General features: G+C 44.5%; 1 protein-coding gene across 6 annotated transcripts in view; it reads right to left on the bottom strand.

Annotated features, from left to right (window-relative positions):
- LPIN1 (lipin 1) overlaps window positions 1–24,790 on the bottom strand; it is a 270,004-nt gene that overhangs the window by 98,279 nt on the left and 146,935 nt on the right. For all 6 annotated transcript variants that reach the window (XM_077488801.1, XM_077488806.1, XM_077488803.1 and 3 more), the window contains exons 2-3: window positions 5,904–6,104; window positions 4,783–4,878 (exon numbers count right to left, since the gene is read on the bottom strand). In XM_077488801.1, the coding sequence (XP_077344927.1) occupies window positions 4,783–4,878; window positions 5,904–6,104 (297 nt within the window). The remainder of the gene's footprint in view (window positions 1–4,782; window positions 4,879–5,903; window positions 6,105–24,790) is intronic.

Raw genomic sequence — 24,790 nt, 5'->3', positions numbered from 1 at the left:
TGGGGGGTAGACCACGTATACATGTCTTCCAGCCCTGTAAGCACCTCCAGCAGCCTTGGTTTTCTATCATCAGCGGGACGGGGACACTATGCAGAGTTAGATGTGAGCAGATATGTACAGTAATATCTTGGATTACGTGTAACGCGGTATATGAGCATTTTAAAAAACGAGCAACATTTTATTATTTTGACTTGATATATGAGCAGTACAATCCATGTAGCAAAGCTACTGGTGTATGCAGTACTGCATGTGGCCAGAGGTCTGAGGACACTGGTAGCTCCCAGCGCTTTGTGGAGGACTAAGACGTTCAGAGAGACACTCCCAACTGGGTGGGGCAGGTGTAACGTGCGTCGGAGCACCCAAAAATGTCAATAGTTTCCGAGTGTCTCCAAGCATCTCTGAGCTTCTCCACAAAGCGCTGGGAGCGACCAGCGCTCCTGCACCTCTGGCCACATACAGTACCGTACACACCAGCGCCCCCACACCTCTGGCCACATACAGTACTGTATACACCAGCGCCCCCGCACCTCCGGCCACATACAGTACTGTATACACAAGCGCTCCTGCACCTCCGGCCATGTACAGTACCGTATACACCAGCGCCCCCGCACCTCTGGCCACATACAGTACTGTACACACCAACGCCCCCGCACCTCCGGCCACATACAGTACTGTATACACAAGCGCTCCCGCACCTCTGGCCACATACAGTACTGTATACACAGGCGCTCCCGCACCTCCGGCCACATACAGTACCGTATACACTAGCGCCCCCGCACCTCTGGCCACATACAGTACTGTATACACCAGCGCCCCCGCACCTCTGGCCACATACAGTACTGTATACACCAGCGCCCCCTCACCTCTGGCCACATACAATACTGTATACACCAGCGCCCCCTCACCTCTGGCCACATACAGCACTGTATACACCAACGCCCCCTTCACCTTTAACCACATACAGTACTGCATACACCAGCAGTGGTGTTGGAATAAATCATCTGAGTTTCCATTATTTCTTATGAGGAAACTCGCTTTGATATACGAGTGCTTTAGATTACAAGCATGCTTCTGGCACGAATTATGCTCGTAATCCAAGGTATTACTGTACTTTAATGTGAGTTATAACATTTTAAATAAACTGCTCACTAGATGGCGCTTCCCTTTCTATGCTGGGTTAACACACACACACACACACACACACACACACAGGAGAGGTGGGGGGAATCACATGTGATTTAGACCGGAATTGCCCAGCATTCCTCTACAAATCACATGATCAAAAATCACTGCAAAGCAATAGGAAAGGTATTCTGATCCAGTTTCCACCAATTATTTAACCACTTGAGAAGGCAGGTGCCAAATGGCTGATGGCAAGCTTATAAGCATATGGCGAGCATACGCATTAGTGCCTACTGGCACAGAAAAACGTACAAATCTACTGGTACAAGTTCTGTGCCAATTAAAAACACATACCGTTGCAATGGAAAAATCATAAACTGCAATGACAGTGGACTTTATACATTTAGCATAGCTGCACCGCTTGCTGATAGCATTAGCCATGGACATGGACGTAAGGACAACTTGTGTTGGGCTGCTGTCAACATATCACAGGTTACACAGAGACGGTATGTCCTGCCAAACGAGGTCAGGGAGCATACTTTCAGAATCTTGTCTAATAGTCACCAAGCCATTAAAGGGAGAGATGTAATCAGGAGACGTCTACTAGGACAGCACCATTAGAGGGGCCTGTAAGAGACTATTCATTTATCTGTCCAGTATATCAACAGGAAAGTAGCTGCTTATAGTTCAGCCTTTCACAGATCTTGCCAAGAAATTCCCTACCCACTCCGGACTGGGCCTTCCACAGCTTGTGTACCGAGGAGCCAGCCAACAGAAGACAAAACCACGTCTGTCTGTGACCCATGAAATCACTGGGGTATTACATGAATGTGACCAGCCTGTATTCTGCAGAATGTCACAGAGCAGACACATTAGAAAATAGAAGCTGACTCATTTCTTAGATCACCTTCACAAATAGGAGATAACTTCTAGTATATTCTTCACTCCGATGACCGGAACCTCTGCAGGGAGAAGAATGGTACTAATACATCAACACCTAGTATAATACGGCTGGCTCTTAAAGCTATATTAAAACCAAAACCAATAATTGTAATATATTGCAGCTTACCAGTTATTAGATGTGCTGGCTGCATTAGTTTTTGTTAGCATTTTGTTCCCCCCAGTTTTCCCCTGGTGAGTAACACACCTCCTGCATTAGAATGCCCCCACTCTGGATGAAGGAGCAACACCTTCACACAGCAGCACTGTCAGTCTGGGATGGGGTATTATTAGATGTAATAGCAGATTTAGATACACTAACAAATTGAACTCAAACTCCAACTTATACTTTTTAACCTCTTCCCGCCCATGCTATAACCGAATGACCGCTACAGCACCGGCCTTAAATTACCAGAAGGGCGTCAACAGACAGCCTCCCGAGCATGCGCTGCTGGCGCATCCTCTGCTGGGCATGTGCAGTGCACGCTGTGATCACTGAGTCAATGAGACTCGGCTGATCACAGATCGGAGTAAGGGGGCGATCCCAGCCCCTTATCATGTGATCAGCTGTCAGCCAATGATATCTGACCACGTGATGTAAACAAAAGATCTGTAACTGCTTTTTTTTCTGCTCAGAAAAAATAAAGCCGATTACCAGCTTCTGTCAAAGGGATAGCGGTCCCGAACAGCGAGAGCCACTGCCGCCTCATCTGTGCCCACCAGTGCCACCTGACAGTTCATATCAGTGCCATCAATCAGTGCCACCTAACAATGCCCATCAGTGCTGCCAATCAGTGCCCATCAGTGCCGCCAATCAGTGCCACCCATCAGTGTCATCTATTAGTGCCACCTATCGGTGCCCTTCATTGCTGCTCATCAGTGCCACCTCAGTGCCCACCAGTGCTGCCTCATCAGTGCCCACCAGTGCTACCTATCAGTGTCCATCAGTGCCGCCTATCAGTGCACATCATTGAAGGAGGAAATTTACCTATTTGCAACATTTTATAACAAACTATAAAAGTTTTGTCTTTTGATTTTTAAATTTCAGTCTTTTGTTGTTTTTTTGCAAAAAATAAAAAACCCAAACACTGATTAAATACCACCAAAAGCTCTATTTGTGGAAAAAAAATGAAAATAAAAATTTCATTTGGGTACAGTGTAGCATGACCTCGCAATTGTCATTCAAAGAGAGACAGCGCTAAAAGCTGAGAATTAGCCTGGGCAGGAAGAGGGTTTAAGTTCCTAGTAAGCAAGTGGTTAAAGTGGAATAAAACCCTTCTATTATTTTCAGCAAAATAAGTTGCCATCTTAGCCTCGGTTTGATCTTCAACTGCCATGATGCTGCACATGTGATCAGTTATGACACCAGCCATTGGATGGTTTGACTGTTTGGTTGAAAGCATAACCAATGTGAAAAATACATTCCCGACACGTGCCGAGAATGTAACTGTTTTTTGAAACTGTTAAATCGATGGGTTTAGTTCCGCTTAGCAGGTACAGCAAACAGTTATGTTCTTTTTGAGATAAAGGTTTTATATAAATTAATAAAATCTGATCATTGTAACTCCCCCTGTCAGAGTTGTATGGTTTGTCTCTACCCTCCAATTTCTACTTTGTCTAAACAGCTTGATCTGGTAAAGTAAAGCCAGACATAAATTGTTTGACTCTCGGGCGTTCAGCAGGAACTGGCCGAGATTCGAACCATGTATGGGTAGGCTGAAGATACCCAAGTTGATTAGTCAAAAGGCAAAATGCCCTTTACATTGGTGGGGGCCAGTGGGAAGAATGCCCCATTTACAGTGGTGGCTAGAATGTTGTCTTTGCTGGTTCTGCCAAGTGGCTTTGGACTTGGAATTATGCAGGCACCATTGAATGGGAGGTCCATTAGCCACAGCTCGAGGACCCCCTAGCCACCTCTGGAGGAACCCTGGCTGAGAATGGCTCTACTATACTTTAAAGTGAACACACTGAAATTCCTAAACTGCCAGCACTACAACACAACATGCACATTATGGTGGTTGCACCTGAGCTCAGCTTAATTATTGAGCATGCTGGAACTAAAGGATGCAGTGTCAATTTAGTTGACGAAAATATTTTAGTCATCGAAATGAACACCATTTCAGTTAACTAAAATATGACCAAAACTAAAATGTCTTTTTAGGCAAAAGACTAGGACTAAAACAGCTTAGAACAGATGCATCCAAGCTACTACCTCCTGTGCAATGTCTGGTGAGCCTCAACAAAGCACTGGGAAGTCTCTGCAAACCTCCATTTAATCCATGCAAAAAAGACCATAAATGAAGGCCTGTTGGCCGAAACGTGTTGGCTTTTTTTTGACTGTTGTTCACATGCTATAATAAAATTATGTTTTAGGTGACTTCCATAGCACCAGCCTTTTTCCCTTTTTTGCTAGAACTAAAACTACATTTCAATCAAACAAAATTTGATGTCAAAATTAACACTGCAAGGATGCAATCATTTTTTAGCATTCATGAAAGAAAACCTAATCCACCACCTCTTGCTCTGTATTATTGGTCCATCATAATAATATAAGGCCTCATTGGCCTATGCAGTACAGGAGAGGAGCCACATTCTCAACAAGGATGGCTGATACATATCTGTAGCCCAGAGCAATACCATGAATGACCAAGGTGTCCAATATGCAATATGTTCTTGGATTCCTCAGAGTTTTATAACTATTATGTTCTAAGCACAACCTACCTCATTACCCTCGGTCTCCTCAACAAAAAAGGCTTCTCCATTGTCCCCCAGCTTCATGTGGAGATCCACACAGTCTCCATTGATTTCAATGTCCACCTAGTAGAATATAACACGTTATTTTAGACAAGTATAGTCTAGAGTAAATTAAAGGGCATCTATAGGAAAAACTTTTTTTTGGTTAGAGTAGGGCAAGGTTAGACCCACATGGGGAGCCCCACACAACCAGGTTGTTTTCTAAATTCTGGCAGCTGGTGCAGGGAGGGGAACCCCCACCCGCTGGCACACTGGTGAGAGACAGGGAGGGGATAAGGGGTGGAACAAGAACATGATATGTTACACCCATACTGATGTAACATGTTATAAAAGGTGAACTTCTCCTTTAAGCCTATGCAGTAGAACAAGGGGCATAGTCAACTACTTACCAGACTCCCTACTTTAGCAAGCTCCAATGCCACCCTCTTCCCCCTGAAGCTCTGTGGGTTAGTGGGCAGACCTTCAGTATCATCATGTACAATGCAGGGCTCTTAACTCTGCATTGTACATGGTGGAGGCAGAATGCAGTGAAGGTCAGTACTTAAAAGGAGGCTGCAGGGGGAGAAGCCAAACAGCTGGAGAGAACCTGCTGAAGTGAGGAAAAGGGTAAGTAATAGAGCCTCTTCTGCAACCCCTGGATTTATTGAGCACATACCTCTTGTGGCATGGGGGTTGGAACTCTGCATGGGCATTTTATTGTTGTGCCTGGAGTCAGGCTTTAAGAATCAGGCAGAAAAGTAAATCTGTATCATGATAAATCTCGCAGCTCTTGTTTAGCATTGTCTGGCTATGCAACAGAATTTATAAATGTCCTCCAAAACGTACAGGGACTACATCTAGGAAGGCCCAAAAACAGCAATGAAGATGGGACAGGGGATGGGGGTGGTGTTTGAAGCTGGGCCACTGGGTCAGCTCCATAAGAAGGCCTGTTTAATAAACTATTCAAAAGCTTCTGAATAGCTTCTGATAATTTAGTAATTTCAATAAAATTGTACCATAATGTCCCCATCTTCATGCTATTGTAGGGTTCGTACAATAATTGTACTCAAATAATAATGATGATATTAATCATATTAATGCATCCTTACCACTTTCTCCCTGGAGCGCAGAACTCCCATCTTCCCAAAGCGTACATGAAAGGGTGAGCATTGCAGGTTGCCATTGGGCTGACGGATCACTATGACATCTATACAGCCAGAGAGAGTGGCGGGATTCAGGCCTCTGTACAGCTCCTTCACAGTAACGAATACTTGTCCAGCCAGCTGACCCACGTAATTCATTGTTTGAGTCTGCAAAAATCAGTCAATTTAAAATGGTTAGATAAATATTTCTGCTTTATACAAGGAGTATACTGAAGCAGTCACATTATGGTTTGCCAGGGTAAAGCTTGCAATCTATAGTCAATGCCTGCACAATGCTAGGCATAGGCCCCTATGTGACTGCACTAAGACTGGGCTGTCCGGGCACCATGCACTGCATTCTAGGTGGGCAGGTGCAGCATTCAAGTGTGCTTCATACTAGGAAGTACCAGAATATTCAATGGGGTGACCAACAGCTCTTATAGTATATTAAGGATGCCCAGTACACAGACGTTATTTGAAGGTGGAAGCCAGCATACCCATGATTGTAAGAAAACAGCCTGGACTTACAGCCTTACTTGGAAGACATGGAACCAATGGCATTTCAAGTCCACACAGGGCCCCCTTAATCAGTGAACAGTGAAGGAAAGTGAAGTTGGGGTGCTTGGTGAGCATCATTACTGCTGGGTGACAGGGGGAGCAATGAGGTGGTGTCAGCGGGGACAGTGACAGGGGTGTTTGATGCCAGGTAAGTGCTAAGGGTTATAGAGGGTTTCTTTTTAGGGAAGCTTGGTGAGTTACAAAAGGTGCTCAGTGACAGGTGGTGGAAAGGGTGCCAGTTAATGCGGGGTGCTATCAGGGATGCTGGGTGACAGGTGGATGAAAGAGAAGGCGTTCTAAGCAATAGGTTGGTGAAACAAAAAGGGTGCTGGTGATGATGGTGGGAGTGAAGTCAGGGGTGCTGGTTGACAAGTTGGTGAAATAAGAGGCGCTCTGGGCGATAGGCGAGTGAAATAAAAAGGGTGCTGGGTTACATGGGGAGTGTCATCAGGGGTACTTGGTGACAGGGGTGCCGTCAGGGGTGACAGAGGGGTGCTAGGTTCCACCATCCACTTGTAAGCCTACAGGGAGGCTCTGACTGAGAAGAGTGCTACCCAACCTGATGTAGGCTCCTAATCCACATTGTTCTCTGATCTAAGTCAAGTAGAACGGATTTGGTTAGCATTTTTAAACATATATCCTTAATAAGCAATTTCCCAAAGTATTTGGAAAAACACTTGTATAATTAAAAAAAAATGCTTGCACAGGGTGACACTGTGGAAGCACAGATAATAGGGTGCCAACGTCCCAAAAAATATATAATAAATTAAATGATAATAAATTAAATCATTAATAATATTTGAATAATAAAACTAGATAAAAACAAAAAAAACATTTTTTAGATTTACTACTGGTGTGCCTCTAAAGTCCACTTATTTAGTCTATAAAATTCTGAAAATTCCCAAAGTAGCCTCACTTTTTTTTTTTTTTTTTTTTTTTTTTTTTTTAGCAGGGTACTCTTTATCTGCCCTCCTCTGAACACCCAATAAATATTTTGTCTGGGTTCACATCTCAGAAATATTTATGTGGGGGCAGCCATAGCTGCCTGTTATATATGCCAACTCTGCCTCCTGTTATGTAGTGATGCACAGTGTTGTGCCATTCAAATTCACTTATCTACCTGGATATCTACCAGGCATTGACAAGTCCCATAGAAAACAACAGACTTCCTTCTTAATGTTCTGTTAGGCACAGGCCAGTGATCCCTCTGCCATGGCTTCAAGTCCCATGAAGGATTTATTTATAGCAAAAAAAAAAAAAAGTTAAATTTTTATTCAATTAAATGATGATAATATGATGATATTGTTACAATTACATGTGCACTATTAAAGTGATCGTAAAGCTTTGTTTTGTTTTTTAAACAACAAACATGTCATACTTCCCTCCACTGTAGAGTTCGTTTTGCACAGTGTGGCCCCGATCATCCTCTTCTGTGGTCCCCCGGCGGTGCTGGTGACTCCTCCCCGCATCATATAACCCCCTAGGAGAAGCGCTCCCCTGGGGGGATACCTTTGCGGGCGTGCTCCCGAGTCCAGCATTTGAGTTCATAGACACAGAATGTAGAACTCGGCCCCGCCTCCCCACACCTGCATCATTGGATTTGATTGACATCATTGCGGGAGCCAATGGTTGCGCTGCTATCAATCTATCCAATCAAAAGGGTCGATGGTTCGAATCTCAACCACGACACCATCTGCCTGGAGTTTGCATGTTCTCCCTGTGCCTGCGTGGGTTTCCACCAGGTACTCCGGTTTCCTCCCACACTCTAAAGCAGGGATATGCAATTAGCGGACCTCCAGCTGTTGCAGAACTACAAGTCCCATGAGGCATTGCAAGACTCCGACAGCCACAAGCATGACACCCAGGGGCAGAGGCATGATGGGACTTGTAGTTTTGCAACAGCTGGAGGTCCGCTAATTGCATATCCCTGCTCTAAAGACATGCTCTTAGGTTAATCGGAACCTGTCTAAAAAATTGGCCCTAGTATATGTATGAATGTGTGTTAGGGACCTTAGGTTATAAGCTCCTTGAGGGTAGGACAGGGGTTGACAAATTTGCTTGGAATCTAGGAGCCAGCTAAAAAAAAGTTAGGAGCTAGGTCCGTGACGGCGATCTGGACCTGTCCCTGGCCTGACATGGAGACGAGTGAGGGGAAGATAGCGCCTCCAGCCCCCCCACCTGTCTCCAAGTCATTGCCCATAGCTCTTAGAGGGACATTTTATTTGTTTTATTTTTTTCAAATTACGATTTTTTTTTTAATTGCATTTTAGTGTAAATATGAGATGTGAGGTCTCTCTGACCCCAGATCTCATATATAAGAGGTCCTGTCATGCTTTTTTCTATTACAAGGGATTTTTACATTCCTTGTAATAGGAATAAAAGTGACACACATTTTTTTTTTTAAAAGAACAGTGAAAAAAAATAAAAATAAAAGTTAAAATAAGAAAAAAAAAAATTTTTTTAATGCGCCCTGTCCCGCCAAGCTTGCGTGCAGAAGCGAACGCATATATGAAACCAATGTTCAAACCACAATATAAAAAAAAAATTGGGCTAACTTTACTGTTGTCTTATTTTTTTTTATTAAATAAATTATTTTTTCCCCAAAAAAAGTGCGCTTGTAAGTACGCTGTGCAAATATGGTGTGACAGACATTATTGCAACGACCACCATTTTACTCTCTAGGGTGTTAGAATAAAAAAGAAAAAAAAAGTGTGTGTGTGTATGTATATGTATATATATATATATATATATATATATATATATATATATATATATATATATATATATATATATATATATATATATATATATATATGTATATGTAATGTTTAGGTGTTCTAAGTAAATCAGTGGTGTCCAAACTTTTTTCAAAGTGGGCCGGATTTGATGAAGTGAACATGCCTGAGGGCCGACCATTTTGCCTGACATTCTTTGAACCATTGAAAATTTGGTCTAAGTGTGTCCATCCGAGCACTAATACACGGCCCAACAAGAATTCTCTTGCCTTTGTCGCACTCGTTCCCAACACATAGACGAATGCTCTGCACTTTAGGGGGCACCGTTAATTCTTAATGGTACCCCACACATTGGAAAATGTAGGGTGCTTTTGGTGCAGTGCAATAATAAAAAAAAAAAAAACACACACACACAGACACATGTGCGCACACACACACACACACAGACACACACAGACACATATGCGCACACGCGCACACATGTTACAACTAAAAACATAAATGCATTTTATCGGGATTTAATGTGATAGATCAACAACGTGCCACGTAATTGTGAAGTAGAAGGAAAATGATAAATGGTTTTCAATATTTTTTTTTTTTTTACAAATAAAATATATGTGAAAAGTGTGGCGTGCATTTGTATGTCAATACTTTGTAGAACCACCTTTTGTTGCAATTACAGCTGTAAGTCTCTTTGGGGATGTCTCTACCAGCTTTGCACATCTAGAGAGTCACATTTTTGCCCATTCTTTGCAAAATACTGTAGCTCAAGCTCTGTCAGATTGGATGCAGAGCGTCTGTGAACAGCAATTGTCAAGTTTTGCCACAGATTCTAAATTGGATTTAGGTCTGGACTTTGACTGGGCCATTCTAACACATGAATATGCTTTGATCTAAACCATTTCATTGTAGCTCTGGCTGTATGTTTAGGGTTGTCCTGCTGGAAGGTGAACCTCTGCCTCAGTCTTGAGTCTTTTGCAGACTCTTAACAGGTTTTCTTCTAAGTTGCCCTGTATTTGTCTCCATCTGTCTTCCCATCAATTCTCATCAGCTTCTCTGTCCCTGCTGAAGAAAATCATCCCCACAACATGCTGCCACCACCATGTTTCACGGTGGAGATTGTGTGTTCGGGGTGATGTGCAGTGTTAGTTTTCCGACACATCGGGTTTTGCTTTTGGGACAAAAAGCTAAATTTTGGTCTCATCTGACCAGAGCACCAGTTTCCAGATGTTTCCTGTGTCTCCCACATGGCTCAGCGTAAACTGCAAAATGGGACATCTTATGGCTTTCTTTCAACAATGGCTTTCTTCTTGCCACTCTTCCATAAAGGCGGATTTGTGGAGTGCCCGACTAATAGTTGTCCTGTGGACAGATTCTCCAACCTGAACTGTGGATCTCTGCAGCTCCTCCAGAGTTACCATGAGCTTCTTGGCTGCTTCTCTGATTAATGCTCTCCTTGACGGCCTGTCAGTTTAGGTGGACGGCCATGTCTTGGTAGGTTTGCAGTTGTGCCATACTCTTTCCATTTTTGGATGATGGATTGAACAGTGCTCTGTGAGATGTTCAAAATTTGGAATATTTTTCTTATAACCTAACCCTGGTTTAAACTTCTACACAACTTTATCCCTGACCTGTCTGGTGTTTTCCTTGGCCTTCATGATGCTATTTGTGCAGGTTCTCTAACAAACCTCTGTTGGCTTCACAGAATAGCTGTAGTTATACTGAGATTAAATTACACACGGGTGGACTCTATTTACTAATTAGGTGACTTCTGAAGGAAATTGGTTCCACTAGATTTTAGTTAGGGGTATCAGAGTAAAGGGGGCTGAATACAAATGCACACTACACTTTTCAGATATTTGTAAAAAATTTACAAAACCATTTATAAATTGTCCTTCCACTTCTCAATTATGTACCACTTTGTGTTGGCCTATTACATAAAATCCCAATAAAATCCATTTCCGCTTTTGGTTGTAACATGACAAAATGTGGAAAATGTTAAGGGGTATGAATACTTTTTCAAGGCTCTCTAAATTCCATCCAGAGAGAATCTGCAGGCTATATAGTCTGTCAACCACTAGAAAGCACCAATCACATAATTGCGTCTAGAGGAAGCCATATATTGCGCCCGCATAACGTAATGATGCTTTCCAGCTGGGTATTATGTGTGTAAACATTGCTAGTCTTCCAGGCTTTTTCTCAGAACTGAGATTTTCCACTCCATTATTTATTTTATTTCATGGATACACATTCCTCCACGTTTCAGAATTTGTATGGATTGCATCCCAGACCCGAATCCCACACCATCAGCTATCGGAGCCTTGGGCTTGGCCGGTTGTAGCATGCATGCAGTTTTCTCAACAGCTTTTATTGCTGGATATTATTTGTAGTCATTATTTCTAATGGAGAGCAGTCTCAATTGAATTCTCCATGTAAAGCCAACATACAGTATCATGGGGCACTTAGGCCAGTCGCATCATCGCTGGGGATGAATACACCTGAATAATAAGCTGCTTCTGCACACGTCACACCTATTATGTCATGTGATTATTATGGTTTCCTGACAAATTTAGTCTTAATTATCAAAAGGTGACCAGAAGAGGGAAAAAAAAATAAGCAAAAGGCTCCCAAAATTTGCTCCCTATCCATATTTCACATACGCCTGTGTGAAGAGCAGCTAAGTCAGCCTAAGACACCTTTCACACTGGGGCGCTTTGCAGGCGATACAGCGCTAAATATTGTGCCTGCAAAGAGCCCTGAAAGCTCTTTGCAGGCACAATATTTAGCGCTGTATCGCCTGCAAAGCGCCCCAGTGTGAAAGGTGTCTTAGGTACACTGGCAGGATGGTAAAAAAAAAGTCCTGCTAGCAGCATCTTTGGAGCGGTGAAAGAGCGGTGTGTATACCGCTCCTGCCCATTGAAATCATATACCCCCCCCTTGGAAATTTATACCGCCGTCAAAGCGCTGCGGGTGGTTTTAACCCTTTTTCGGCCGCTAGCGGGGGTTAAAAGAATACCCCTGCAAAGACGACGGTAAAGCGCTGCTAAAAATAGCGGCGCTTTACCGCCGACGCCTGAGTGTGAAAGGGGCCTTAGAGGCAGTCTTTCTCTTTCCACCATTGATTTTGCCACACCAGAAGTGCCTTGCTATTGAAAAAGCCTGCTTTGGAGAAGGAGTTTATGCGTTTTTGATCTCTATAATATGAGATCCATGTCATCTGGTAAGAGGCCAATTTTTTCAATATACGGAGCACTTTCGAGTGGAATTTTTTTCATAAGCACCAAGCACTTTTATCACTGTATACATGATATGGACTTTTTGTGATAGGATATAATCACATGATGGACTTTAAAGTTTAAACTCACAAGAGAGTGTGCATTCAGATATATTACATATTGGTTATTTGCATTTGAACTTTATAATTTTATAAGTGGTTTACCTATTTTTATTTATTTAGAAGTGCCATCACACACAAATATTTTTAACACTTTGGGTTTGCACTATTATATGTGCATTTGTTGTATTGGATATTCGCTTTTTGAATTTAAAGGAACAGCGCACTTAAACTGCTTTTAATTATTTATCGGTCCAGTATTCAGGATATAAGAGTTGCAGGGGTTCACATTAGTGGTGTTGGCTGAGCACAAGAACTTATACATATTTCTTTATATATAAACTAAAGATAAGCCGACAGTGACTGCCACTGTTCCCACGTATTCGAACACCATGGGGTCACCAGCAGTTAGAGACAGAGGTCTGAGACTGGACACAGTCAGCTGGATCCAGGCTAGGCTGTCACTAACCACGGGTAGTCGCCGTGTGTGCAGCTACATGCAAAACAGTGACAGCAGCTGTCAGCCTGTCATTCATTAGTCTACCTAGGCTGAGCGGCCAATGCTATTCATATACACCTGTCATTCCAGCAACAAGAATCCACTTATTGCCACTGAAATCCAATGGATGCAGCTAAAAACGGTCTTGTGAGAGGCCTTAGGGGTAGTACTAAATAACCGGTTAACAATTAGCAATTTTTTGTTGTTTAAACCCATGTCACGTGGGGCACATTTAAGAGGGGGGGGGGGGGGGAATCTGTACACCGATCCCTTGCTCATGGGACCAGAATGGGGAAGATGACAGGTCCGTGTCTGCTTAGTCTCTGCAGAGTGGACACAGACAGAGCCCTGTCTGATCTATGAGTGGTTGGGTGTAAACAGACTCTGCTGTCCTTTTACACCTGACTAACCTCCAATCCGATCCACCTAGACGGAGGACAGCGGATATTTTTCTGTTTTTTGGGGGGGTTTTTAGCGGACCGATTGGATTAGACATAGATGGGTGTAAATGGACACAAGTTTGCTTACACCTGCCGATTCATAGGGTTGAACGAACTGTGCCTAAAAAAAAAAAATGTACCTGATGGGACCCTTTCGTGGCCTAAGGGGTTCTTATAAACATTTGCCTTTGTGTCAGAGGTCATAAAAGTTGGTGCCAAAATAGGACATATACATTTCTGGTGTCCATATTCTCCCTGCTCCCCCACAAAAACAAATTGCACCGAATGCATGGCACAGTGACCCATGCAGCAAGTTGAATTGCTGAGAAATCTAAAAGATACATTCACATGGATATCCGCCGGCGAGATTCAATGGATTCCTATTGGCAGAGCTAAATGCTGCATGAACACAGTAGGGTTCATTTTCTAAAACTGGAGAGTGCAAAATCTGGTACAGCTCTGCATGGTAGCCAATCAGCTTCTAACTTTATTTTGTTCAATTAATCTTAAATAAAAAAAACAGCGATTGGTTTCTATACAGAGCTGCACCAGATTTTGCACTCTCCAGTTTTCAACTAATCAGCCCCACGGTGTGTCTGAACAGTGTGTACTCCATATAAGTCAATGGCCGGTGCAGCCTCTGACCACTCCTATAGGCAGACAGGGTGCCTGGAGAGACGGCATTTCTGGCCGCAGCTTATTGGTCAGTTGCTACATGGCCGCAGCACAGCAAGCAGTATTTAGCTGCCTCTGAATGGGGTCTTCTAACCAATAGTGTTAATCTAGTGATTCAGGTGTCTGGGTTTGGCAGAAGAGTGACCAATCTCTTCATGTTAGCTCTGCGAGTTGGATGCTGGCTGTGTGCTAGAAATAAGGGTCCATTCACACAGGGGCAACACGACTTTCAACACGACTTTTGGAGGCAACTTGGACGCGACCTGAACACGACTTGGACACGACTTGGGGCGACTTACAACACAACTTTAAGTCGCCCCAGGCCAGGCGACTTTTGGCGCGGCCAATCAGAGAATGAGCTCTCAAGGGGGAACTCCATGCCAAATTTATGGGTTTCCCCTCTGAGAGCATATCAGGCCCTTAGGTCTGGTATGATTTTAAGGGGAACCCCCCTATGCTAAAAAAATGGCGTGGGGATCCCCCCCAAGATCCATAACAAACCCTTATCCGAGCACGCTACCCGGCCGGCCAGGAAAAGGGGTGGGGACGAGCGAGCGCCCCCCCCCCCTCCTGAGCCATACCAGGCCGTGTGCCCTCAACATGGGGGGTGCCTAGGGGAAGGGGGGCCGCACGGCCCCCCCACCCCAAAGCACCTTGTCCCCATGTTGAGGAGGACAAGGGCCTCTTCCCGACAACTCTGGCCGTTGGTTGGCAGGGTCTGCAGGCGGGGGGCTTATCGGAATCTGGGAGCCCCCTTTAATAAGGGGGCCCCCGGATCCCGGCCCCCCACCCTATGTGAATGAGTATCCCTACCCATTCACCTATGAAAAAAAAAAAAAAAACACACAACACAGGGTTAAAATAGTTTATTGCACAGCTCTGGGGGTCTTCTTGCCGGACTCCTCCACTATCTTCTGCTAGCTCTTTTACTAGCGGAGGAGCCCGGCATTCTTCTTCGCTGCCGCCGCCCTCTTCTTCCGACTTCGAGGGTCTTGTCCCCCTCTTCGGGGGTCTTTTCCCCCTCTTCGGTTCTTCTTGCCGGGCCAACGCGCCTTCTTCTAGCTCTTTTACAAGCGGTGGCCCGGTCTTCTGTCGCCGCCGCCGTCTTCTGTTCTTCTCTTTTGGAGATGTTGCCTCGTCGCTGTCTCCGCTCACTATGACAGAACACGCGGCGTGCAGCGACTTATATAGGGACATCACCGAATGATGTCCCTGCCCATTATGATGTCACAGTCCCAGAGGATGCTGGGACTGAGACATCATCCGGTGATGTCCCTATATAAGTAGCCACACGTTCTGTCATAGTGAGCGGAGACAGGGACTAGGCAACATCTCCAGAAGAGAAGAACAAAAGAACAGAAGACGGCAGCGGCGACAAAAGACCGGGCCACCACTTGTAAAAGAGCTAGAAGAAGGCGCGGTGGCCCGGCAAGAAGAACCGAAGAGGGGGAAAAGACCCCCGAAGAGGGGGACAAGACCCCCGAAGTCGGAAGAAGAGGGCGGCGGCGGTGAAGAAGAATGCCGGGCTCCTCCGCTAGTAAAAGAGCTAGCAGAAGATAGCGGAGGTGTCCGGCGAGAAGACCCCCCCAAGACGGAAGAAGACCCCCGGAGCTGTGCAATAAACTAGTTTAACCCTGTGTTGTGTTTTTTTTTTACATTTTTTTCACAGGTGAATGGGTAGGGGTACATTGTACCCCATACTCATTCACATAGGGTGGGGGGGCGGGATCCGGGGGCCCCCTTATTAAAGGGGGCTCCCGGATTCCGATAAGCCCCCACCCGCAGACCCCGACAACCAATGGCCAGGGTTGTCGGGAAGAGGCCCTTGTCCTCATCAACATGGGGACAAGGTGCTTTGGGGTGGGGGCCACGCGGCCCCCCCTTCCCCTAAGCACCTCCCCATGTTGAGGGCACGCGGCCTGGTACGGCTCAGGAGGGGAGGGGGCACTCGCTATAGACGGAGATCCGACTTGGAGGCGACCTCCATTGAAATCAATGGGTACCGGTCGCCTACAAGTCGGATTGAAGTAGTACAGGAACCTTTTCTGAAGTCGGAGCGACTTCAGTAGTGTGCATTAAGATGGCTCTTATTCACTTGCATTGATTTTTACATGTAGCGCGACTTGAGCCGACCTGAAGTCGGATCTGAGTTGCCCCAGTGTGAACGGACCCTAAGAGGAAATGAGGACTATACACAATCTATACAAGCATGATAATTACTTAAAAAAAAAAAAAAAAAAACACAACACATACAAGGAGTAGATTTACAAACACAAGTTATCTGTTCATGAATCATGATGAAACATGACGAAACATCACAATCATCAGCGGCACCAATTGATTTATTACAGGTATTTATAGAGTGCTGACAGTTATTGTAGTGATTTTACATGTTGTACATTCACATCAGTCCTTGCCCTCAAGGAGTTTATAATCAAAGGTCCCTTACTCACATACATACACATTAGGGCTATTACTGATTAAAATTTTCGTGTTCGATTAACGATTTTTTATTTTAATCGACTAATCGTCTAAATTTCAATTAATTATAACGCACATACAGATCCAACTACTTTTAGCTGATCTCCTTGCATTGCAACTCTGCATTAGTCAGTGGTAAGTGTGGTATACACTATATACAATCACCTGACAGTAGTTAGTTTCCACAATCCCTGACTTAACTTCACAGTTCACACAAATACGTTTTAAATTCAAACTGTAGCACTGACGTAAGTCATTTTTTTCATTACACGTTAAGAAAAACGTAGAAAGTTAGTTTAACTTTAATTATAAAACTTATCTAGTATATTGACTGTCAGTCACTTTATAGTAGGCATCACTTTAGCCAGTCACGCAAACATACCACAGTGTTTACATTTTGTTTTGTTTTTTACAACAATGTTAAAAATGGAGGTTATCAAATTTGCCTACACTTAGCTCACTGAATAATCCCAGTTAACCACATCCATAATTACCATCACTGTCCAGGCTGTCTGGTGACGTCACCAGACTCCCCCCCCCCCCCTTCCCTTCATTAGCAGACAGAGAGAGAGAGCATGAAATGGAGCTTAGTCATGTAGCATGAATCTGTATATTCTGCAATATTTACATTTTTGGTAAACTCATTCAACGAATTCAAGTTCTGCAAGCTGAGATAACCTGCATTGCATTAATGCGTTCACACATTTTCACAGTAACCATGAGATAAAACAAAGTTCAGGAATATTCCTTTATCCCATTGTTTTGCAAATCTATGTACATTTGGAGAAGGGGGTTACATTGCAGGCGCGCTCCCGAATACAGCATTTGCGTCCATAGACACAAATGCCGGACTCGGCCCCGCCCCCCGTGTCAATGGATTTGACTGACAGCTGTGGGAGCCAATGGCTGTGCTGCTATCAATCTATCCAATCCAGAGTCAGGAGCCCATGCAGAGAGGGAGAGCGCATCTCCACTGAGGCAATGAAGGGGCTCAGGTAAGTAAAATGGGGGGGCTGGGGGTCCGGTCACTGCCAAAAGTTTTTTCACCTTAATGCATAGGATGCATTAAAGTGGTTTTATAGAAACTTTTTAAATTTTTACCTACAGGTAAGCCTATAATAAGGCCTACCCGTAGGTAAAAGGAATATCTCCTGAACCTGTATGGTTTAGGAGATATTCACTTTGCATGTCAGTGGCACATGCACTGTGAATGCCCAGATGAAGGTCCAGCAGCGGGAAGAAGACTCCTGTGCACATGCGCGGGGGTGACGTCATCACGGTTTTGACCGCTCACAGCACCGGAGCCACGAACTAAGAAGTCACGCCGAGGGCAAACTGTCCGCTCCCTTGGCGTGGACCGGCCAGCAATACAGGGCCTTTGTTCTAAGGTAAATATTTCATATGTGGCACATACTAGCTCATTATGCCTTTGCCTTACAGGGGTTTTTTTTTATTTATTTTTTTAACATTTTTTTTTTCTCTGAGGGTATACAACCAGTTTAAAGTAGGAGTGACGTCATTGCGGCTCTGGCCAATCACAGCGCTGGAGCCACGATAACCGGAAGTAACTGTTGGCCGCCAGAGCAGTGAACAAGGACCGCTGTGGGGGCTTCTATCTCAGGTAATTAATTTAGAATGGAGCTAGTATGTTATGCATAGTATGCTTTTTTTGGAATTTTTTTAAAGGGTTTACAATCACTTTAAAGCGGAGGTCCACCCTAAAGTGGACCTTCCGCTCATCGGAACCCTCCCCCCCTCCAGCGCCACAATTGGCACCTTTCAGGGGGGAGGGGGGTGCAGATACCTGTACAGTACAGGTATCTGTACCCACTTCCGGGATAGCTCTCTGCGGAAAGGGGCGTATATTACGCCCCTTTCCGCAAGTGCCCGCCCCTTCCCGCAAGTGCCCCACTGCCTGCTGGGAAAACACACAGATCCCAGAGGCAGCGGGGACCGTCCTTATTGCGCAGCGCGGCTCGCGCATGCGCAGTAGGGAACCGGGAAATGAAGCCGAAAGGCTCCATTTCCTGATTCCCATACCCAAGATGGCGGCGGCAGCACCCGAGATACGATCTACAGATCGGCTTCGGGTGCCGACATCGCGGGCGCGCTGGACAGGTAAGTGTCACTATTTTAAAAGTCAGCAGCTGCAGTATTTGTAGCTGCTGGCTTTTAAAAAAAAAAAAAAAAAAAAAAACGCGGACTCCCGGTGGACTCCCGCTTTAAAGGTGAAAAAGCACAAGGGTTTACATTTGAAATTGCATTGTCCTTGCATATTGTACTTGTTTGTAGCCTAAATACTGACATTTGCACTTAAAGTGGCTGTAAATCCTTACAGACCACTTTGACCTACAGGTAAGGCTTACCTGTAGGTCCAAGAAATATCTCCAAAACCTACACGGTTTATGAGATATTTGCAAATGACAGGCACCGCTGCCTACGGCGCATGCGTCGTAGACAGCGGCGAGCAGGCACACTAAACAGTTAGTGGCGGCTCAAGCGCGCATGCGAGGGGGTGACGTCATCGCGGCTCCGGCCAGTCACAGTGTCGGAGCCGCGATACAGGGAAGTCACTCCGGGTATCATGGCAGCGTCGGAGGACGACGACTAGGGTCGCTTCCATCTCAGGTAAGTTATTCATAATGAGCTAGTATGCTATGCATACTAGCTCATTATGCCTTTGCCTTGCGGGGTCTATTTTTAGTTTTATTAGGGCCTTACTTCCTCTTTAAAACTCATTTTGGAACTTTTCGAATGCCAGTAAAAACTTGGCTGTGCCAGTAAAATGTCGGCGTCGTGTCAGGAAATGTCAATCTGGTAGGTTGGCAACACTAATAAAGCTCTGCCCGCTTTCAGCTATTTGCACACTAAACAAAAAGTGGAACAGATCCACATACAAAGGAATACAGATCTAAGCTCTTCTCTATAAACATCTACAGATGTCTGCAATACATCTTTGTAATCAGAAAACACAGAGCAGCAATAGTGATACACTGATCAGAAAAATGTCATAAGCTCGTTATTTTAATTTTCCCTGATCTTCAAGGTTTGTCCGTTTAATCGGATAAAAAGCCTCCACTGAAAACCTCAGCTGACGTGTCCCTCTGCAAATCAGGGAACTTGTCTCAATCACAGAGGTCATACAAGTACAGGCCTGTGGTGTCAGCGTGCAGCGGAGGGGGGTGGATTTACAATGACATACATGTTGCTGGGCATTACTCACACGTGACAAATATAAGAATTGGTCATTTCATTTACTGCATGAGCACCACTGGCAAAAGCTTATACGGTATTATTTCAGTGCTACCAATAATTGTTCACAGTGAGCTATACAAATAAAATGTGAATCCAAGGCAAAACTTTTCAGACTTTTGCTGTGTTACTGCATGCGGTAATGGGAGTTATTTAGTGCATTAAAGGGATACTAAACATTTACATTGTCCCTTCTATTTCTGTATATGGATGATTGCACTGTAATTATTTTAATAAAAAAAAAAAAGCCATATATGGCCGTATATACTCATGTATAAGCCAACTTTTTCAGCACATTTTTTTATGCTGAAAAAGCCCCCTTTGGCTTATAGTCGAGTGAGGGCAGGGCCGGGCTGGCCTACCAGCATACTAGGCATCAGGCTGCTTGCCCTGCGGCCGCTTTGAACTGTGGCTGCAGCGTTCCCCTCTCTCCCTCCCTTACACAGTGAGAGACCGCTGTATCTCAGAGCTGACTCTCAAATGTTCGCCCGCCCTCCTCCTAGATCAGCTTGTGTGATAGACAGAACACTGCGTCTATAACACGAGCTGGTCAGCAGGAGGGCGGGACCCCATCCCCCCCCCCCCCCCCCCCACCATTTTACTTACCTGACCCCTTGAAAAAAATGTTTTTAACTTGTAAACAACAAATCTCAAAAAGAGGCTCGGTCCTTAAAGGGGCGTTTCGGCCCCCCTTTTTTTTTTTTAAGTCAGCAGCTACAAACACTGTAGCTGCTGACTTTTAATAAGGACAGTTGCCTGTCCAGTGAGCCCACGATGACGGCCGCCCCCGAGGCCGATTCGTCCATCAGATCGACTGCCGGCACATCCATCTTAATAAAGGGAAACAGGCAGTGGAGCTTTGCGGCTTCACTGCCCGTTTCCTACTTCGCATGCATCGCTTTGTGAATGGCCCCGTTGTTTTCAGGGACACACATGTCCCAGAAGGCAACGGGGCCGCTCGCCGAAGAGGAGGAAGTGCCGCGGAATAGGAAGAGGCAGATGAGGAAGACTGCCTAGCAACAGCGGTTTCAGGTAAGGTGATTTTTCATTTTTTAAAGAATTTTAATGCCATTTTTTTATTTTTGGCCACTCCACTTTAAGTGGTTAAAGAAGGTAAAATTTGAACAACATTTGCCCAGCCAGGCACTTTGACTAATAACAGCTTGAATTCGCATTGGCAGTGAAAGTAGAATTACATGGAATTTCAGGTCAAGTCAGAGTAAGGCGTTTCAAATGTACGCAACACACTGCAATCAGGTCAATCAAACACGCGACTTAACTAAACTTCTAAAAGTAGATTTATTGCTTGCAGTAACTTACAATACACCAGTCTGAAAGTGCTGTGAAAAGTTTGTGTGTTTCCTTACATACAAACTACTGAGACATGAATGAAACAAAGCTTTATTTTAGAACTGTGTATTAGATTCCTAACGTGGCCGAACATGAAAAATGGAATAAATAATGACACCTTCGGGGTACAATAGCGAAGCCTCCGACACCAGCATATAAAATAAGTAGAGTGTTTGGCAAGGCGTTTGCCTTTTGTTAAATCTGCCTTTTCATGTTTCCAAGATCCCAGTGTACTGCAAATCACAAACAAAACAGTTTGTCCTAGAAAATTCCCCACTGAAACCCTGTCAGACAGTAACAGGATAGCAGAATTACATATTAGACATACCAAATCCATCAAACTTTCCATCCATCTACAATCATTATATATATATATATATATATATATATATATATATATATATATATATATATATATATATATATATATATATAACACACATATACACACACACACTTTCTGTGCTGAGAAGGAAATAGGTTGTGTACCCACAAGTCTCTGACCTGCAACCCCAAACTCCACACTAAATCCTAAGGGCCCCTTGACACCCTTTGGGGCTGTTATGTTGCTGATAATTTAAGCCTTAACATGTTATGCATAAAGGAGCCTATTCACTTAGAAATAGGGTACCAACCAGGGGCGGATCCAGAGTCTAGTCTCGGGAGGGGAACTGCTATAAAATGTTTTTTTGGGGGCAATTTATATGGGAAATGGCTGGTATTGGCGCTTCAATCATTATGGCACCATGGTTGTTATTATTACATTGTGAGGGTGTCACTAGCCACGTCACTTGTCACCAAATGCGGATTGTAACTTGCCACGTCACTTGTCACAAAATGCGGATTGTCACTTGCCACGTCACCTGCCACACATTGCAGATTGTCACTGGCCACGTCACCGGCCACACGCTGCGGATTGTGACTTTCCATGTCACTTGTGACCAAATGTGGAATGTCACTTGCCACGTAGCCTGCCACACATTAGATTGTCACTTGCCTCATCACCTGCGGTGGGTGGAGCCAACACTAACTCAGGGGCAGTGGAGGCCTGTAGCGTGGATAAGATGGAGGGAGGAGGGTGCGTGCCGGTGGGTGGGGCCAACACAGTCAGGGGCGGACTCGGCGGAGAAAGAAGAATGCTGGCTCTACAGTCACAGAATGACTGTGGATGTGGACACCAGCCACTGGATATGTGACTGCAAGTGCAACCAACTTCTCTCCTCTCCCTCCCTGGCCTGTTCTCCAGCAGCTCCAATGCTCCATACAGTGACTGTGAGTCACGTCGGCTCTGAGAGTGAGACTGGAGTCTGACGTGACTCACTGACGTCACTCGTTGCTAGACGCCAGGCGGCCCAGACGTTAGCAACGAGTGCAGGGGAAGAGGCTCCTCCCACCTGTTCCTCCTGCTGTTATCAAGTCTCTCTCTCTGCGCCGCTGATCGGCTGATGTAAGAGAGACTCAGCAGAGGCAGCGGCAGCTGCAGAGCACCTGAAGTGCGACTCAGACATGTCATATCTGTCAATGCTATTTCGGGGGGGCGCAATTGCCCCGTTTTTTTTAACCACTACTATTCCTTTATATTGGCTTTTGGAATTTACAAATGTAGCAATTTAGAAATCAGATGAAACGTTTAACACTGGGAAACACTTTTTCATAGATAAAAAGTGCATTTTATATACATCTATATAGACCAGACCAAAATGAGGGACAAAAAAGGAGGAAAGAGGGACAGAGGGACATTGCTCCAAATCGGGATAGTCCCTCGAAATCAGGGACAGTTGGGAGCTATGGTATTTGTGTGTGCCGAACGATCTTAGCATTTCCTAGTCGTGCACTGGGGGAATATATGTGTTTTATTAGACAGGATGTTAGTGCAAACACATATGGCAAGGGTCATAGAGCAGATCCAAGAATGCCTGTTATTCTAAGCATAACAATCCATACTGAAATACATGAAAAAAAAATATATATATATATATATATATATATGCGCTGCAGCACTTAAAAGGTGATTGTAAATGATCACCTTGTAAAACTATCCATTCAGTTTAAAATAGAAATTAAATGCAAAACAATCTGGTATAGTTCAAAAAAAAAAAAAAAAAAAAAAAAAAAAGGGGGGTTATAAATACCCCATTGCCCTTTTTTTTTTTTTATAATTGATCACATTCCTTCTGAGAAGCAGCAGTACACCGAGCTTCCCAATGAATGGCTTTGCAGCGGTGGCATGTCAGGACAGGTCTGATCATTGAAGGATAGCACACTGAGGCCAGCATAGCTAGAGAACTGACCACGCTCTCCTCTGCTGCTTAGTGTGGTCAGTTTTTATTAGGAAAGCAGGACTGTCAGGAACACCAGGGATTTCACACAAAGTAAACACAAAGTGAAGAGGAGACTTTATCATACAAGTACATCGCACAGCAGACACATAACAGGAATATTTAATGTTGGGGTGACAATTGCTTTAATTATAAGGGTAACTTAGGTTTCTCTCAATCCCCCAGCAAAGTTCCACAAATACCTGATTACCTTGATCCTGCCTGCGAAGTCCACCTAATGCAGCTTCCTGTGATGGTGTGGCAACAATGCTGCACTGCTCCTAAATGCAGAGCAGAGTTGTCTCCCCCATGTAGGTGGTGTCGGCTTGCACTACAATGGGAGGACAAGATGTGGCAGGGGTCACAGTCATCAGTGTTGCCACTGATGATTCACAAGCTTGTAGCTTTTCAATCAGCACCTGGCCACGCCTCTTCCTGCCCGCTGTATCCTGGATTGACAGCAATGACTCTTGGTGCGGAGCCCCTCTTGTTGTGAGCTGCAATGTCTGGGAGGGAGAGTGCATGAGACACATATGAAGGAGGATCTTCTAGCTGAATTGTGAACGGTAAGGGAAGTTTATTTATATACTTCATGGGGTTTTATGCATCACCTAGTAAATGGAGTTGGGATATATTTAGTCTGTCATACAGGAGCCTTTAGTTGTATTTTAAATTGTAACTATACTTTGGGTTATGAGGTCTAGAATTGCCTCCCTTCTCATCCATAAAATTAAATGACCCTTACAGGCATCAGCTGCTCCCTTGTTTACCCCGCCTGGCCCGACCGGCACCAGACCAGGTTTGTAAAAGTAAGGAGGGCATTTAAACACACCACACTTTATGCCATCACGCCCCCTCTCTGAAATGCTGTATGTCAGACAGATGGTGACTGAAGAGGTATTCATCAACCAAAAATAACAAAAACCCTACATAGCCACTGGGATTTTCCTATAAAAATAGAGAAGCCCTTACACAGAGCGTGTTGGTTCTGGACACTTTCCAAAGACCTGTAAAGGGTACACTGTACAAATGAAGAACAGACGTAAAGCTGCACTGCAGAGACCGGACTCCTCGCCCTCCATTCACACAATGCTGCCTTCAGCCTGCATGGGAAAGTTAAAGGAGAACTCCAGACAAAAAAACAACGTACTGTAAATAAGCCACTTTTAGCTGCCTCTTCTCATCACTACTTCTCCCATCATTGTCCTCCAG

Source organism: Lithobates pipiens, unplaced genomic scaffold (genome assembly GCF_037356315.1).
Source record: "Lithobates pipiens isolate NorthernLeopardFrog02 unplaced genomic scaffold, aLitPip1_a1.2 Scaffold_18, whole genome shotgun sequence".
Taxonomy (NCBI): Eukaryota; Metazoa; Chordata; class Amphibia; order Anura; family Ranidae; genus Lithobates; species Lithobates pipiens.
The sequence above is the reverse complement of the archived record's forward strand: the minus strand, read 5'-3'. Positions and strand labels throughout refer to the sequence as shown.